The following is a 12,217-nucleotide window of genomic DNA, read 5'->3' on the forward strand; positions in this document are numbered from 1 at the left end:
GCTGGGGTGGGAGGCTCTGGAGGTGCCCCTGCGATTGGACCTGGGGCCCAGGTGTGCCGGGGGCCAGAAGCAGGGAGGCCCCCGCCATCACTTCCCACTCTGGGCATCAGTTCATTTCCCTGTAGACGTCAGGGTGGCTCAGGGCTTGCTGAACTCACGCTGCCCCCAGTTCTGGCCACACGTTTGGCCAGGGGTCCCAGGGTGCCTTGCGGCGTGGTGTATGGCAGCCTTGGGGGTCTTACTGCCCAAAGCACAGCTGCCCTGGTGAACTTGCGTGCTGACCTCGTGCCCTCAGGGGGCCTCTTGGTCCGTCGGCTGGGCTGCCTTTGTCTTAGTGGCGCGCTTCTGAGTCGTCTGACGAGGGTGGACTGGATAAGTCCTGCCCCTTGGGGTCTCGGCAGGGGTCTGTGTCGAGGGGGACGGAGGTGGGAGCAGTGAAGTCTCGAGGCCGCCCGGCGGCTGTGGGGCCAGCTCTCCGTGTTTCTTACGTGCACTGAAAACCCACAGGACGCTTCTGTTGGGAGGCGGTGAGGGGTGTGTCCTGGGTGAGAATGGGTAAAATTTAAATAGAAACGAGAGCACAGTAAGGCCCATGAGGGACACCCAGGGGACAGGGTCAGAGGATAGGAGACGGGTCTGGGGCCATGTCTCTGCCAGCTCTGCTGGGGCCAGAGCTGGGCGTCTGGAGCCCCAGGGTTCTCCCGTCACATTGCCCTGCGCCCGGGGAGGTGTTGCCACGAGCGCCCTGGGCTGCGGGCTCAGGCCCTGCCCTCTTGTCTCGGCAGAGCTCTTCCGGTCAGTGGCGCCTGTGGGGCGACTTCCTGGCACCCCTGGTGGCTCTCTCTGCGTCTCTGTCTCTGGACTGCGCGTCTCTTGGCGTCTCCTCGCCGGCTAACCCGTCTCCGCGTGTCTCTGCAGGAAGCCGGCGATGCTGGGCCTGCTGTCGCTGTGGGACATGACACGGCTGGTGAACGTGCTCATCGTCTTCCGCTTCCTACGCATCATCCCCAGCATGAAGGTACGCCGGCGCCTGCCGGGCCTCGCTCTGGGGGTGGGCGTGCCTGCCGGGCAGGGACTGGGGCTGAGCACCGTCCCCCCAAGTACCTGGGGTCCCTCTGCATGCACCCCAGCCTTGCGTCCTGGCTGGGCGATGCTGGAGGCGGTTGGGAGCATAAGGGCGTCCAGCCCAGACAGCAGGGGGATGTCGGTGGGACCCGGGGGAGGTCACATGCTCCTCGGGGTCCCTGGCCTTTGTGTGGGGCCAGTGTGCCCTCAGGCATCCTGAGTTTATGAATGGCCTTGGCATGGGCTGCCGGTGGCTAGTGGTGCCCCCTCCAAGGACCTCCAGTGCGGGAGTGGAGTGGCTTGTGACTGTCTCTGAGCCCCGGTTTCTCATAATGTTCCCGCCAGGAGTAGCCCCAACTTTGGGGTGGGGGGACGGCCCGGGCGGGGGTGTCTCTCCCATCTGCTTTCCTGAGCACTTCTCTGGAGAAAAGAATCCGAGGACACCTGCCCCCTTTCTGAGTGTCCAGAGTGTCCACTTCCCCCTAGCCCCCACCCGGCACGGGGCAGAATGGGTCTCTCCCATCTGCTTTCCCGAGCACTTCTCAGGAGAAAAGAACCCGAGGACGCCTGCCCCTTTTCTGAGTGTCCAGGTCCTTCCCCTGTGTGCGTCCTGCCAAGCTGTGCACCTGGCCTGGCCGGGGGTGACCCATCATCACCCAGCGGTATTTCCCATCGGAAGGGGTTCCTGGGTGCAGACTGTGGCCCTGAGCCCTCCATCCATACACACACCTGTGTGACCCTACATGTGCAATGCACACAGGCACGTGATCACACACACCCAGAGCACACACAAAATCATACACATGTACACGTAATCACACCCTCATATAATCACACACATCATCTCACACATGCATGCACACACCAACAGGTGCATTTGAATGTAACCACAATTACACATGCGTGTAACCACACATACACATAATCATGCAGTCGGGCGCAAAATAAGCACAAGTGTATGTATACACACGTGTGCGTGCTCACACAGATACAGGGTTATCTACACACATCTACACACATGCGTGTACACATGTGCGTATAATCACGTGTGTGCACACGTACAGCAGAGTTCCTGCCTGCTAGCGTCCGGTGCTGTTTCTCCCGACTTATCAAGTGGGGAAACTGGCTGCTTGGAAAGCTGGCCTCTGAGGCTTAGATTCACGTGAATCAGGGTCCCTGGCTGGGTCTCTGAGGCCCCACACCTCAAACCCCGTCACCCAGGGCTGACTGGCCGTCTCCAGGTCGGCCTTTCTTGAGCCTCCAGATCAGCTTTCGTGGGCCGGTGGGCAGTGTGGGCCAAGGCCCTGCACATCGTGGCTTTACCAGCAGTCTTGGAGGTGTCTGCACATATAGGGGTTTATGTGTGGGGGTAGGCAGGTGTGTATAGTTGTGAGAGTGTGGGGGTTGGCGTGGGTGTATGTACAGATGAGGCAGGTGTGCGTGTGTGTACAAGTGAGGTGTGTGTGTGTGCAGGTGAGGTGGGTGTGCATGTGTGTACAGGTGGTGTGTGTGGGTTTGTGTACAGGCGATGTGTGGATGTGTGCAGGTGTTTGTAGGTGTGCAAGTGTGTGTACAGATGTTCATGTGTGTGCAGGTGTTTGTGTGCAGGTGTGTGTACAGGTGAAGCATGTGGGTGCATGTACAGGTGTGTGTACAGGTGGTGTGTGGGTGTGCATGTGTGCAGGTGTGTGTACAAGTGAGGCAGGTCACCCGCTCTCTTGCCATCTCAGCTGATGTCCCTGGTGGCCAGCACCATCCTGGACCTGATCAAGAACATGCGGGCCTTCGGCGGGATCCTGGTGGTGAGTCTGGCCGCCCGTGCTGGCCTCTTGGGGGAACAAGGCCAGGCCGCTGGGTGGGCAGCTAGAGCTCCGTGGAAAGTGGCGGCCTTCAGAAGGAAGGTCCCTGCGTTCAGGTGGCAGTGGGTGACCGAGGCCTGGGGAACCCAGGGCAGGGCAGGACACTGGAGAGAGGAGCTGGGGTGGTCTGGTGGAAGGCATGGCCTGACCATACCGCCTTCCCAGGCCAGAGAGCCTCTTGGTCACTTCCGAATCCCTCATGTGTCCTAGGCCCTAGGCCACACTGAGAAGATGAAAAACAGAGGGACCAGGGACCCCCCGGGACCCACAGAGGCCCCAGAGTGGTCAGCCATCCTTGCTTGAGGATCAGCTGCTTTTGCTGAGAGAATCTCGATGTACCCTACCCTGGGCCAGGCGCCCCCCGGAGCCAGGCCTTGAGCAGGGGGCCCGGGTAACGCTCTAGTCACGAGGCCTGGCAGTAAGGAGAGAGGGTGATGAAACCCTGCTGTTGTGGACACCAGGGGGCTCCGTGGTGCCTGGGGCTGTCATGGGGCGCTCAGGGGAGCTGCTTCAGGCACTGCCCACAGGCCCTAGTCTGCCTTGTGGAGGAAACAGGTCCAGAGAGGGGTTGGGTTAGCCTGGGGGTGCGCCTCGTCCTCCGCCCCCCAGACACATTAGCGACGGGTCAGGGGCAGCCGGCAGCCCCTTCTCTGACTGTGGCACACAGCTGCCCAGGGGTGCGTCTCAGATGCCTGCTGTTGAGCGTGGGGAGGGCGGTAGGCTTCTCCCAGAGGGACGTGGCCGCTCCTGGCCCTCTTCCCGGGATGCCTTCTGCGGCCCCTGCTGCCCAGTTCTCCGTGGGGCCCGCCTTCTGCTGCACCTGCCCTGGAGGAGGGCTCACAGCCCCAGCTCTCCCCCCACGCTCCCTTGTATCCCCAGGGCTTCCCTCTGGGACAGGTTGGTGGCCAGGAGGGGTGCCTGGGAACAGAGTCCCCGTGTCCCTGGGGAGAAACCCCTGCTGGCACGTGGACCCCAGCAGGCCCTGCCTGGCTGTGTGGGGCCCCCACAGGCGTGCGACGCCGACGGCCTGCCTGCCTCCCCAGGTGATTTACTATGTCTTCGCCATCATTGGCATCAGCCTGTTCCGGGGTGTCGTCGTGGCTCCTAGAAACAGCAGGTGAGCTGGGTCCTGGGGGTATAGGGGGAGTGTCTCTGGGGATGCTGGAGCCAGGGTGAGGCCTCAGAGGTGGTGTGGGGTCAGCTCCCCAGGAGGGACCTCCTGGGTCCCCTTTCTTACTTGGTCTCCCTGCTCTTCTCCCCCACCCCCGCTCTAGCAGCCCTCTAGAATCTGAACTGAGGATGACCCCTGACCCCGGGCCCCTTTCTGGACCTGCAGCCCAGGCTGCTTGCTGCAAAAGGGATGTCCAGGGCCTGGCCTAAACTGTGCAGCCCTCCCCCACCCGCGTCTGCCCGTGTGTCCACAGCACTGGCCTCACTGCCCTCCGCACCTCCTCGGTTGGCGGGCATGTCCTCTTTGTCCCCCTTTCTCAAGGGCCCGCTAGGTCTATGCAGAGCAGGGGCTGAGCCGGGGCTGGACACGCGGGCGTGTGTCCCACCGCGGCCCCGACACTGACTGGATTGTGCCCTCCCACCCCTCCCCGCAGCCTAGCCTCTGTTAACGGTTCCATGCCCTGCGGGAGCTTTGAGCAGCTGGAGTACTGGCCCAACAACTTCGATGACTTTGCGGTGAGTCCTGTGCCCCCTGCCCCTCGGCACCTCACCCGCTGCCCCTGCTCCCTGCGGCCTCCTGGAAGCCCCGTCTGCTCCCTGCAGGCCGCCCTGGTCACTCTATGGGACGTGATGATTGTGAACAACTGGCAGGTGTTCCTGGACGCCTTCCGGCGCTACGCGGGCCCGTGAGTGACTCGGCCTGGCCGCCTCGACCGCGGCTCTGCGCGGGGTGCGCGTCTGTGTCTAACCTCCTGGGGTCGCAGGGCGTGTGGGGCAGCAGGTGGCTCCTGGGAGGGCCTGTGACCTGGGGTGAAGGGGCCCAGCCCGGAGCTCCGAGAGCTCAGACGGCCCCCACGCTGGGCCAGGTCTGAGCTCCAGCCCCGCTCTTCCTGGCCGACTGCCCCTAAAGGCCAGTCTGGGCCAGCCTGGGGGTTCGGGCAGAAACAGTGACGTGGAGCAGAGAGTGGCGGGTCCAGAAGAGGGTTGCGCTGGACTCAGGGGCGCCCCCGGCCTCCTCATTCTCCACAGGTGGTCAGAGGTGTATTTTGTGCTCTGGTGGCTGGTGTCGTCGGTCATTTGGGTCAACCTGTTTCTGGCTCTGATTTTGGAGGTAGTGGACACCCCTGGCCCAGACTCTTCTCAGTTGGAGTTTCTAACTTGATGAGGTGGGATTCACCTAGAACTTGGTCGAAGAGCTTATGCTGGGTTCCCATGGCTCTGGGGTGCGGCTCTGCCCTCCCTCGGGGCAGCTCATCCTGAAGGCTCCTGACCTTTGACCTGTGGGGTGGCCCTCAGGGAACCGCTCCTGTAGCCGCCGGGGGTCTTGTCGGGCCTTGGGTCCCTGTATCCAGGGGGAGATTCTCAGCCAGGCTGGCACGGGCGGGGTTCATGCAGGGCCCGGGCCTACCCGCCACCCATCCCTTTGTCCCTTCTGCTAGAACTTCCTTCACAAGTGGGACCGCCGCAGCCACCTGCAGTCCCTCACGGAGGAGCTGGAGGACACCTCTGAGATGACCGAGGAGCTCCCGTTCAGGTGCGTGGGGGCGGGCATGGGGGCGGGAGGCAGGGTGAGAGGGAGGGTGGGGCCTGGGGCGGGAGGTGGGCCAAGAGGGAGGGCGGGGCGTGGGGCAAGAGTCTGGGCTGAGAGGGGGTGGGGCAGGACCAGGAGGTGGGGCGAAAGGACGGGGTGTAGGACAGAAGCGGGGTTGACGGGGGGCGGGGCGGGAGGCGGGGCTGAGAGGGGCGGGGCGGGGCCTGGGCCGGAAGGCGGGGCCTGGGCCGGAAGGCGGGGCCAGGAGGGAGGGTGGGGCGGGAGGCGGGGCGTGGGGCGAGAGGCGGGGCCGAGAGGGAGGGAGGCAGTGGGCAGGTGCTCCCCTTGGGACCTCCTCCTGCCGTGGAGCTGAGTTTCTCTCACCATGAGCGTAAGTAGGGAAGCCTCCTCAGGTGCCGTTAGCCTCCAGGTGACCCTGTTGGTGGGTAAAGTGAAACCTCGGCCCCTCTTTCCCATGGTAACCTGGAGCTTGTTCCTTTGGTGGCTCAGAGAGGTGACGGCCGCACCGCCCTCCCTGAACGTCTGTGTGTGTCGCAACCGCACAGAGTGGGCTTCTGCCGGCCTTTGAGGGACACCCCGTAAACATCCCAGAGGTGGACCCGAGCCCCCTGCGGGTGGTTCCGCGCAGCTTCTGGTCCCGAGAAGCCCTGACGAGGCCTCTCCGTCGTCCCTGCACACCTGCTCCGCTGCAGGCGCCCAGGGCGCCCCGTCCATCGTCTCCCCCGTTCCGCAGGGACGTCCTGGAGGAGCCCACGGAGGAGGAGCTGGTGGAGAAGCTGAGCCGCCACCCGCACCTGCAGCTGTGCAGGTGACGTCCGGACGCCTTCCCGGCTGCGGCGGCCGGCGGCCAGGCGGCCTCGGGAGGCTCTCAGGCCCGGGAGGAGGCGGCCGCGGCCCAGAAGAGGGGCCTTCCCCTTGGGCAGAGCCGCTGCGCGGACCGAGGCTGGACAGGCGCAGGCCCTGATTCGCAGCCGAGCAGGACCGCTCCGCAGCCCCTTGGGCGCTGTTCGCGCCACTCTCCTTTATAAGCTGCTTCCGAGGGACTTCCTTTTCTAAATACAGCGGGTGACTCCACAGGGACCACTGACGTGTGAAAGGAGACGCAGCGGCCTTTGCCTCACGCCCTGCCGTTTCCGTGGTGCCTTTGCTGCTGGTGGCCTTCAGGGACCCGGGGCCCGCACAAGGCCCACACTGGCCGACTGGCAGCTTTCTGGGGCATGAAGCTTGGGATCCTGGTTTTACACAGGAAGCTGGGCTGTTGTTTTATTGTTTTACGGCTCGTGTGAATGTGATTGAGTGTGTTTTCCTTCTGGGTGAGAATGCCAGTCATCCTTATCAGTAGGCCTCAGGAAACGTGAGGTTGTTGCCTACTGGAATGGGACTGCTTCTGTGGAGCGGGGCTGGCAGGGCTCAGCCAGTTGGAAACCAGTGCTGTGGCCAGACCAGCCCTCGCGGTTCTTACTGTGTTCGCAAGAAGCCTTTCAGCAACAGCTGTCAGGAAACTGAAAAAAAATAAAGATTTATTATCTACAAGACCTGGAAGTTACCTACTGCACCTGGGCCCATACAGCGAGGTCACAGGTAGAGAGAGACCATGGGCCTGGGGTTCTGCTTTTATTGGGATTGAGGGTTTCAGGGGACTCACTCTTGGTGGATTTAAAACATAAGAGCAGGAATTTAAAGTGAAGGAAGAAAAAAAGTGGCCCAAATGGTTAGTTATCAAAATCAAAGATTTCTAAAACAAATCTCAGAGCAGAAAGGTGGGCAGTGTGTTTGAGATACTCTGTTTGAAGTGGATGCCTCTGTAATCAAAGCTTAAGAAAACTATTGCTAGGGCTTTTGCTACCCCAGGTATGGTTGTATAGGTTGTGCACTGCACAAGAGTAGCCAGCTACAAAGATGTGTCCTGGCTTTGGCTGTCTACCCCATAAGAGGGACCCTCTTTCTAATTTGCATAAAGACACATGTAAGTCAGGGATGGCCCTACTTTGTGTGTGACAGGGGGCTGGGGTGGGGAGGAGGGGAAAGCGAGCAGTGTGTGGCAGGCCACGTTGCCATTTGGTCCATCGAAGATCCAGGTTGATAAACAGGATTCTCATTTCAAGGGCCACCTCGAGTGGTTTGTTGGTGGTAGCCCCCAGAAGGTCTGTTGAGAAGGATTGGAATCTTCGTGGGAAGGAGTGCTAGGATCTATTAGTGATGTCTGCCATGAGCCCCAGAGGGGAAACCAGGGCATGGATGCTGACTCCGCTGCAGGAAGTGAACCCAGTCTTCCCCAGCTTGTTTGGGAAATGGGATGAGAGGAAAGTTCAGCTTAAAAAAAAGGAACTTCTGAAATGTCTGCAAACCCCAGTGCTTGAGGTGTTCTGACTCCTGGTAGTGTTTTGTGTATTAACTGCCTTGTAGTTCCTGACCCCAGTTTATCTGAAATTTTGGGTATTCATCTGATGCTCCTCAGGTGTAGGGGACCTCTGGGGGTAGTGAGGCCTTTCCCAGGCTTGCTCCTCGTGCAGCCCGCCTTCTTGGAAGGCTGGTTTTGGGGTGGGGAGACCTCTGCGGAACAGTGGTTTAGAAGTCACACCCAGCTTGGTTGGCTGCCTTGTTTGACCAGTGTATTTCCACCCCAGCTCGAGGTCTGAGCGCCACCTAGTGGTGGATTTAGGTTCAAATGACTGTCAGCTTAACGCTGTGATCCTTGGCTTAACCAGGTGGCACACCTGCCAATGCTGGGTTTGATTCCTGGGCTGGGAAGATCCCCTGGAGGAGGGAATGGCAACCCACTCCAGTATTCTTGCCTGGAAAATCCCACGGACAGAGGTGCCTGCCAGGCTAGAGTCAGGCACGACTAAACTCACTTAACATGCACACACATGTGATCCCCAGGGGTTAGCTCATTGTTTCCCCCAGACCCCTGGAGACCTGCTTCCTCTTTGGCCCTCTCATGGCACAAGGCTGGGGGCCCAGCCTCACCGGGTTGCAAGCCTGTCCACCCAGGCCTAGTTCTAGTGGGCAGTGTGCTCGCTGCCCTGTCCTCAGGCTGGTCCCAGCCCTGAGGGTCCACCGCACCCCCATTCCACGGCCTGTGTGCAAAGAAGCCCCCTGTAGTTAGCCTGTCACTCAGCAGATCACTCCAGACAACCCACGCTGGGCGCGGGGACAGGGCTGTCCAGAGAGGCTGGCTCTGCCCGGGGGGGAGTGACAAGCTGGCGCTGGTCCCACTGTGCTGGTGCCTCGTGACCGCTGGCTGGGGCACCTCTGCATATTGTTTCCCTGTGTCAAGTGATGTCAGCCTCAGAACCTTTGTCTAAAAGAGCTAGGGCTGAAGTGAAGGCTGATCTGGGGCTGGAGTCTTGTCCAGCTGGCATGTGCAGCCCCCATCTGGCGGAGGAGGTGTGTGTGTCTCACCTCTCGCCCCACCCAGCTTGGGACCACCAGCTGCCTGGAGCCTCGGCTGTGAGCTGGTTTCCTGATCTGCAGGGGAGGGCTGGGGTTGGCAGGAGCAGGTTCACACCTGGGCATCTAGCTCAAGAACTTCCTGTGACCCCAGCTTCCCACTGGAGGTGCTGAGGTCATGTCTACGATCTCCCAGGACAGATGACGTCAACACTTTTAAAATATTTATTTGGCTGTGCCGGTCTTAGTTGAGGCATGTGGCATCTTGGTTCCCTGACCGGGGATCAAACCTGGGCCCCCTGCAGTGGGCAAGCAGAGCCTTATTCACTGGATCACCGGGAAGTCCCAACCTCAAAAGCTTTGAAGAGCAGCCAGCGATAATAGCATGGCTCCCAAACTGGGTTTTTGTGAGGTTTCCTTACGCACTGCAGGTTCTGTGGTCCTTGCAGGAATACCGCCGGAGTGCATTCTGGCAGGTGGTGTGCAGTTTTTGTTTTCCACAGCTGATGGCAGCCTTCCTACTTGGTTGGGGTGGTGGATGCTAGGCTGCCTGGTATAAAGTAACTTGTTCTCCGTTTATGATGAATGAGTAGGGGAGGAGCTTTGACCCCGTGTGAATATCCTGTTTCTCACTCAGCTTTCTTCTCCCGCCCTGCTTCCATCTGTGTGGATCGTGGTTTCTTTTATTCAGTGGGTTATAGTCTGTTACTGGATTTTATTTCAAGCTCAAATCATCATTTTGGCAGGGGGAAAGGCCTTCACCCCAGCTTTTGTGTCCGTTAGCTATGTACCTACTGTCCTTTGAACATTTCTTTTCCTTTCTGACATGAAAAGGTATTTCAGGTCTATCTTGTACCTTCCATCTCCCAGCCCTGGTACGAGCCATTTCTCCAAGGACCCCTGTTCCTTTAAGTGAGAAAAGCTTTAGGAACTAAGGTGTGGTTCTGAGATGTGCTCACTGCCGTTGAGGTTTTGCGGCACCCAGACTCCCTCAGGGGACAGAGCTAGGGAATCGATGCGCTCATCTGTCTGTCTGCCTATCTTTATCTGTCTGTCTGTCTCTCTATCTAATCTATCTATATCTATCCATCTCTGTTGTACTGACCGCTAAACTACACCAATCCCTCTGATTTCAACCAGCATCTCCGATTTCTCCCCTTCCACAGCTATTAAGCATTTTTCTCGATTCCCATTTCCCTTAATCTATGCACTCACTCGATCAATTTCCCTGTAAATAACTAGTCTCCATCACCACTGCCACCCTGCCCCCACAGAGATGTCCTCCTTACCCCACCTAGTGCTCTGTGGACACCCAGATCAGAAACCTCCAGGAAAGAGCTTTCCAGATGGTTAAAGAAGTAAATAAATAGAACTACAAGCAATGTAACTTTATTCACAAATAAGGTGATCGTCTAGCTAGAAAATCTAAAATTATCAAACGTGGTAAGAATTCAGCAAGATGGTTTATCGTAAGATTAATATACTGAAGTCCACTGTTTTTCTAAACACTAGCAACAATCTGTCCTAAGTTTATTTTAAAAGACACCATAAAAAGTACTACTTGAATCAGAGTAAAATCTTCAAGGTCGTTAAATTGAACAAGAGATGTTCAAGGCCTGTATAGGAAAACTATACCATTTCTTTAAAATCTGATTGTAGGCTTGAACAGAGAATGTGCTGGTTTTCTTTTGCTGTGAATCTAATTGATGGAAGAACTGATTGAAAAATGACATGAAACTTACATGCAAAAACACCTAAGTTACTTCTGTTTGTTACTCTTGGGGCTTCTCGGGTGGCGCTAGTGGTAAGGAACTCTCCTGCCAATGCAGGAAACGTAAGAGACCTGGGTTTGATCCCTGGGTTGAGAAGATCCCCTGGAGGAGGAAATGGCATCCGACTCCAGTATTCTTGCCTGGAGAATCTTGTGGACAGAGGAGCCTGGTGGGCTACAGTCCATGGGGTCACAAAGAGCTGGATGTCCCTGAAGCAACTTAGCATGCGCGCACTTCGGTATACACAGATGTGGTAGCCAGGATGGCCTGACGCTGGTGCGGGACAGATGGACAGATGGACAGATGGAATGGAATGCAGAGCCCACAGACAGCCTTGCACATTCATAGAAATTCAGTGCACAGCAGAAAATCACGGGGACAGGATAGGTTACCCAGGAAATGCTGGAAATTCCAGTCTATGTGGAAAAAGAGTGAAATTATGTCCTGGTCTCACACTTAACACAAAATTCATCCCACCTGGATTAAGGCATTAGATATAAAGGGTAAACTTTTCAACATTTAGAAGACAATACAGAAAAGGAAATATTGATCAAATGAATACAGTCATATCAAGAACATCTTTCTTTAAAAGATACCACAAAGTCGGCAAGGCACAACCAGAAGAAGGTATGTGAAACAGATATAACTGATCAAGGACTTGTCTCTAGACCACATAAAGAGCCCCTACAAGATAGCAAGGAAAATACAGACAAGTTAATTTTAAAAAAGGGGCTTGAACTGGCTTTTCACAGGAAAACAAACTCCGAAGCGTGGCAGGAATGTGATGTCACGAATGATTAGTAAGGCACAGAGCGAGACCACCGCCATCATTTCACGGTCACTACAAGGTCAAAATCGAACAGGTCTAGCTCTCTTTGGAAAACCATTTCACTTTATTCGTTTTAGTGGAATATGACAGACGTTATTCCCCTGCTTCCCTGGTGGCTCAGACAGTAAAGAACCTGCCTGCGATGCTAGAGACCTGGGTTTGATCCCTGAGTCAGGAAGATCCCCTGGAAAGGGCCATGGCAACCCACTCCAGTGTTCTTGCCTGGAGAATCCCATGGACAGAGGAGCTTGGTGGGCTGCACTCCATGGGGTCACAAAGAGTTGGACATGATTGAATGACTAACACAGCAACAGCAACAACAACATTCTCTTGCTAGGAACACACTCAAGAGAAATAGCCTGTCCACATGAGACAGGTGGTAAAGTGCCCAAAAGGGCAAAGGGAGTCCAGCAGAGAGCTGTACACAACACAGACGCCCCCAGTAGCATTGTACGCACCACGGAATATTATACAGCACCGAACCCAGTGAACTCCAGCCACAAACAACCTCATGACCAAGTCTGAGAAGCACAGTGTTGAGAAGACTCCACGTGGCATCATATTATTTACAAAATTC

General features: G+C 57.3%; 1 protein-coding gene across 4 annotated transcripts in view; it reads left to right on the plus strand.

Annotated features, from left to right (window-relative positions):
* TPCN2 (two pore segment channel 2) overlaps positions 1-7,179 on the plus strand; it is a 29,864-nt gene extending 22,685 nt beyond the window's left edge. Inside the window, exons 18-25 of one of the 4 annotated variants that reach the window (XM_018043361.1) lie at positions 919-1,018; positions 2,796-2,867; positions 3,968-4,041; positions 4,529-4,610; positions 4,698-4,780; positions 5,124-5,205; positions 5,534-5,628; positions 6,380-7,179. In XM_018043361.1, the coding sequence (XP_017898850.1) occupies positions 919-1,018; positions 2,796-2,867; positions 3,968-4,041; positions 4,529-4,610; positions 4,698-4,780; positions 5,124-5,205; positions 5,534-5,628; positions 6,380-6,458 (667 nt within the window). In that variant the 3' untranslated portion in view covers positions 6,459-7,179. Of the gene's footprint in view, positions 1-918; positions 1,019-2,795; positions 2,868-3,933; positions 4,042-4,528; positions 4,611-4,697; positions 4,825-5,123; positions 5,261-5,533; positions 5,629-6,379 lie in introns of those variants that run through there. The other 3 variants (XM_018043362.1, XM_018043363.1, XR_001917501.1) reach the window with 3 other exon arrangements.

This window comes from Capra hircus, chromosome 29 (genome assembly GCF_001704415.2).
Source record: "Capra hircus breed San Clemente chromosome 29, ASM170441v1, whole genome shotgun sequence".
Classification (NCBI taxonomy): Eukaryota; Metazoa; Chordata; class Mammalia; order Artiodactyla; family Bovidae; genus Capra; species Capra hircus.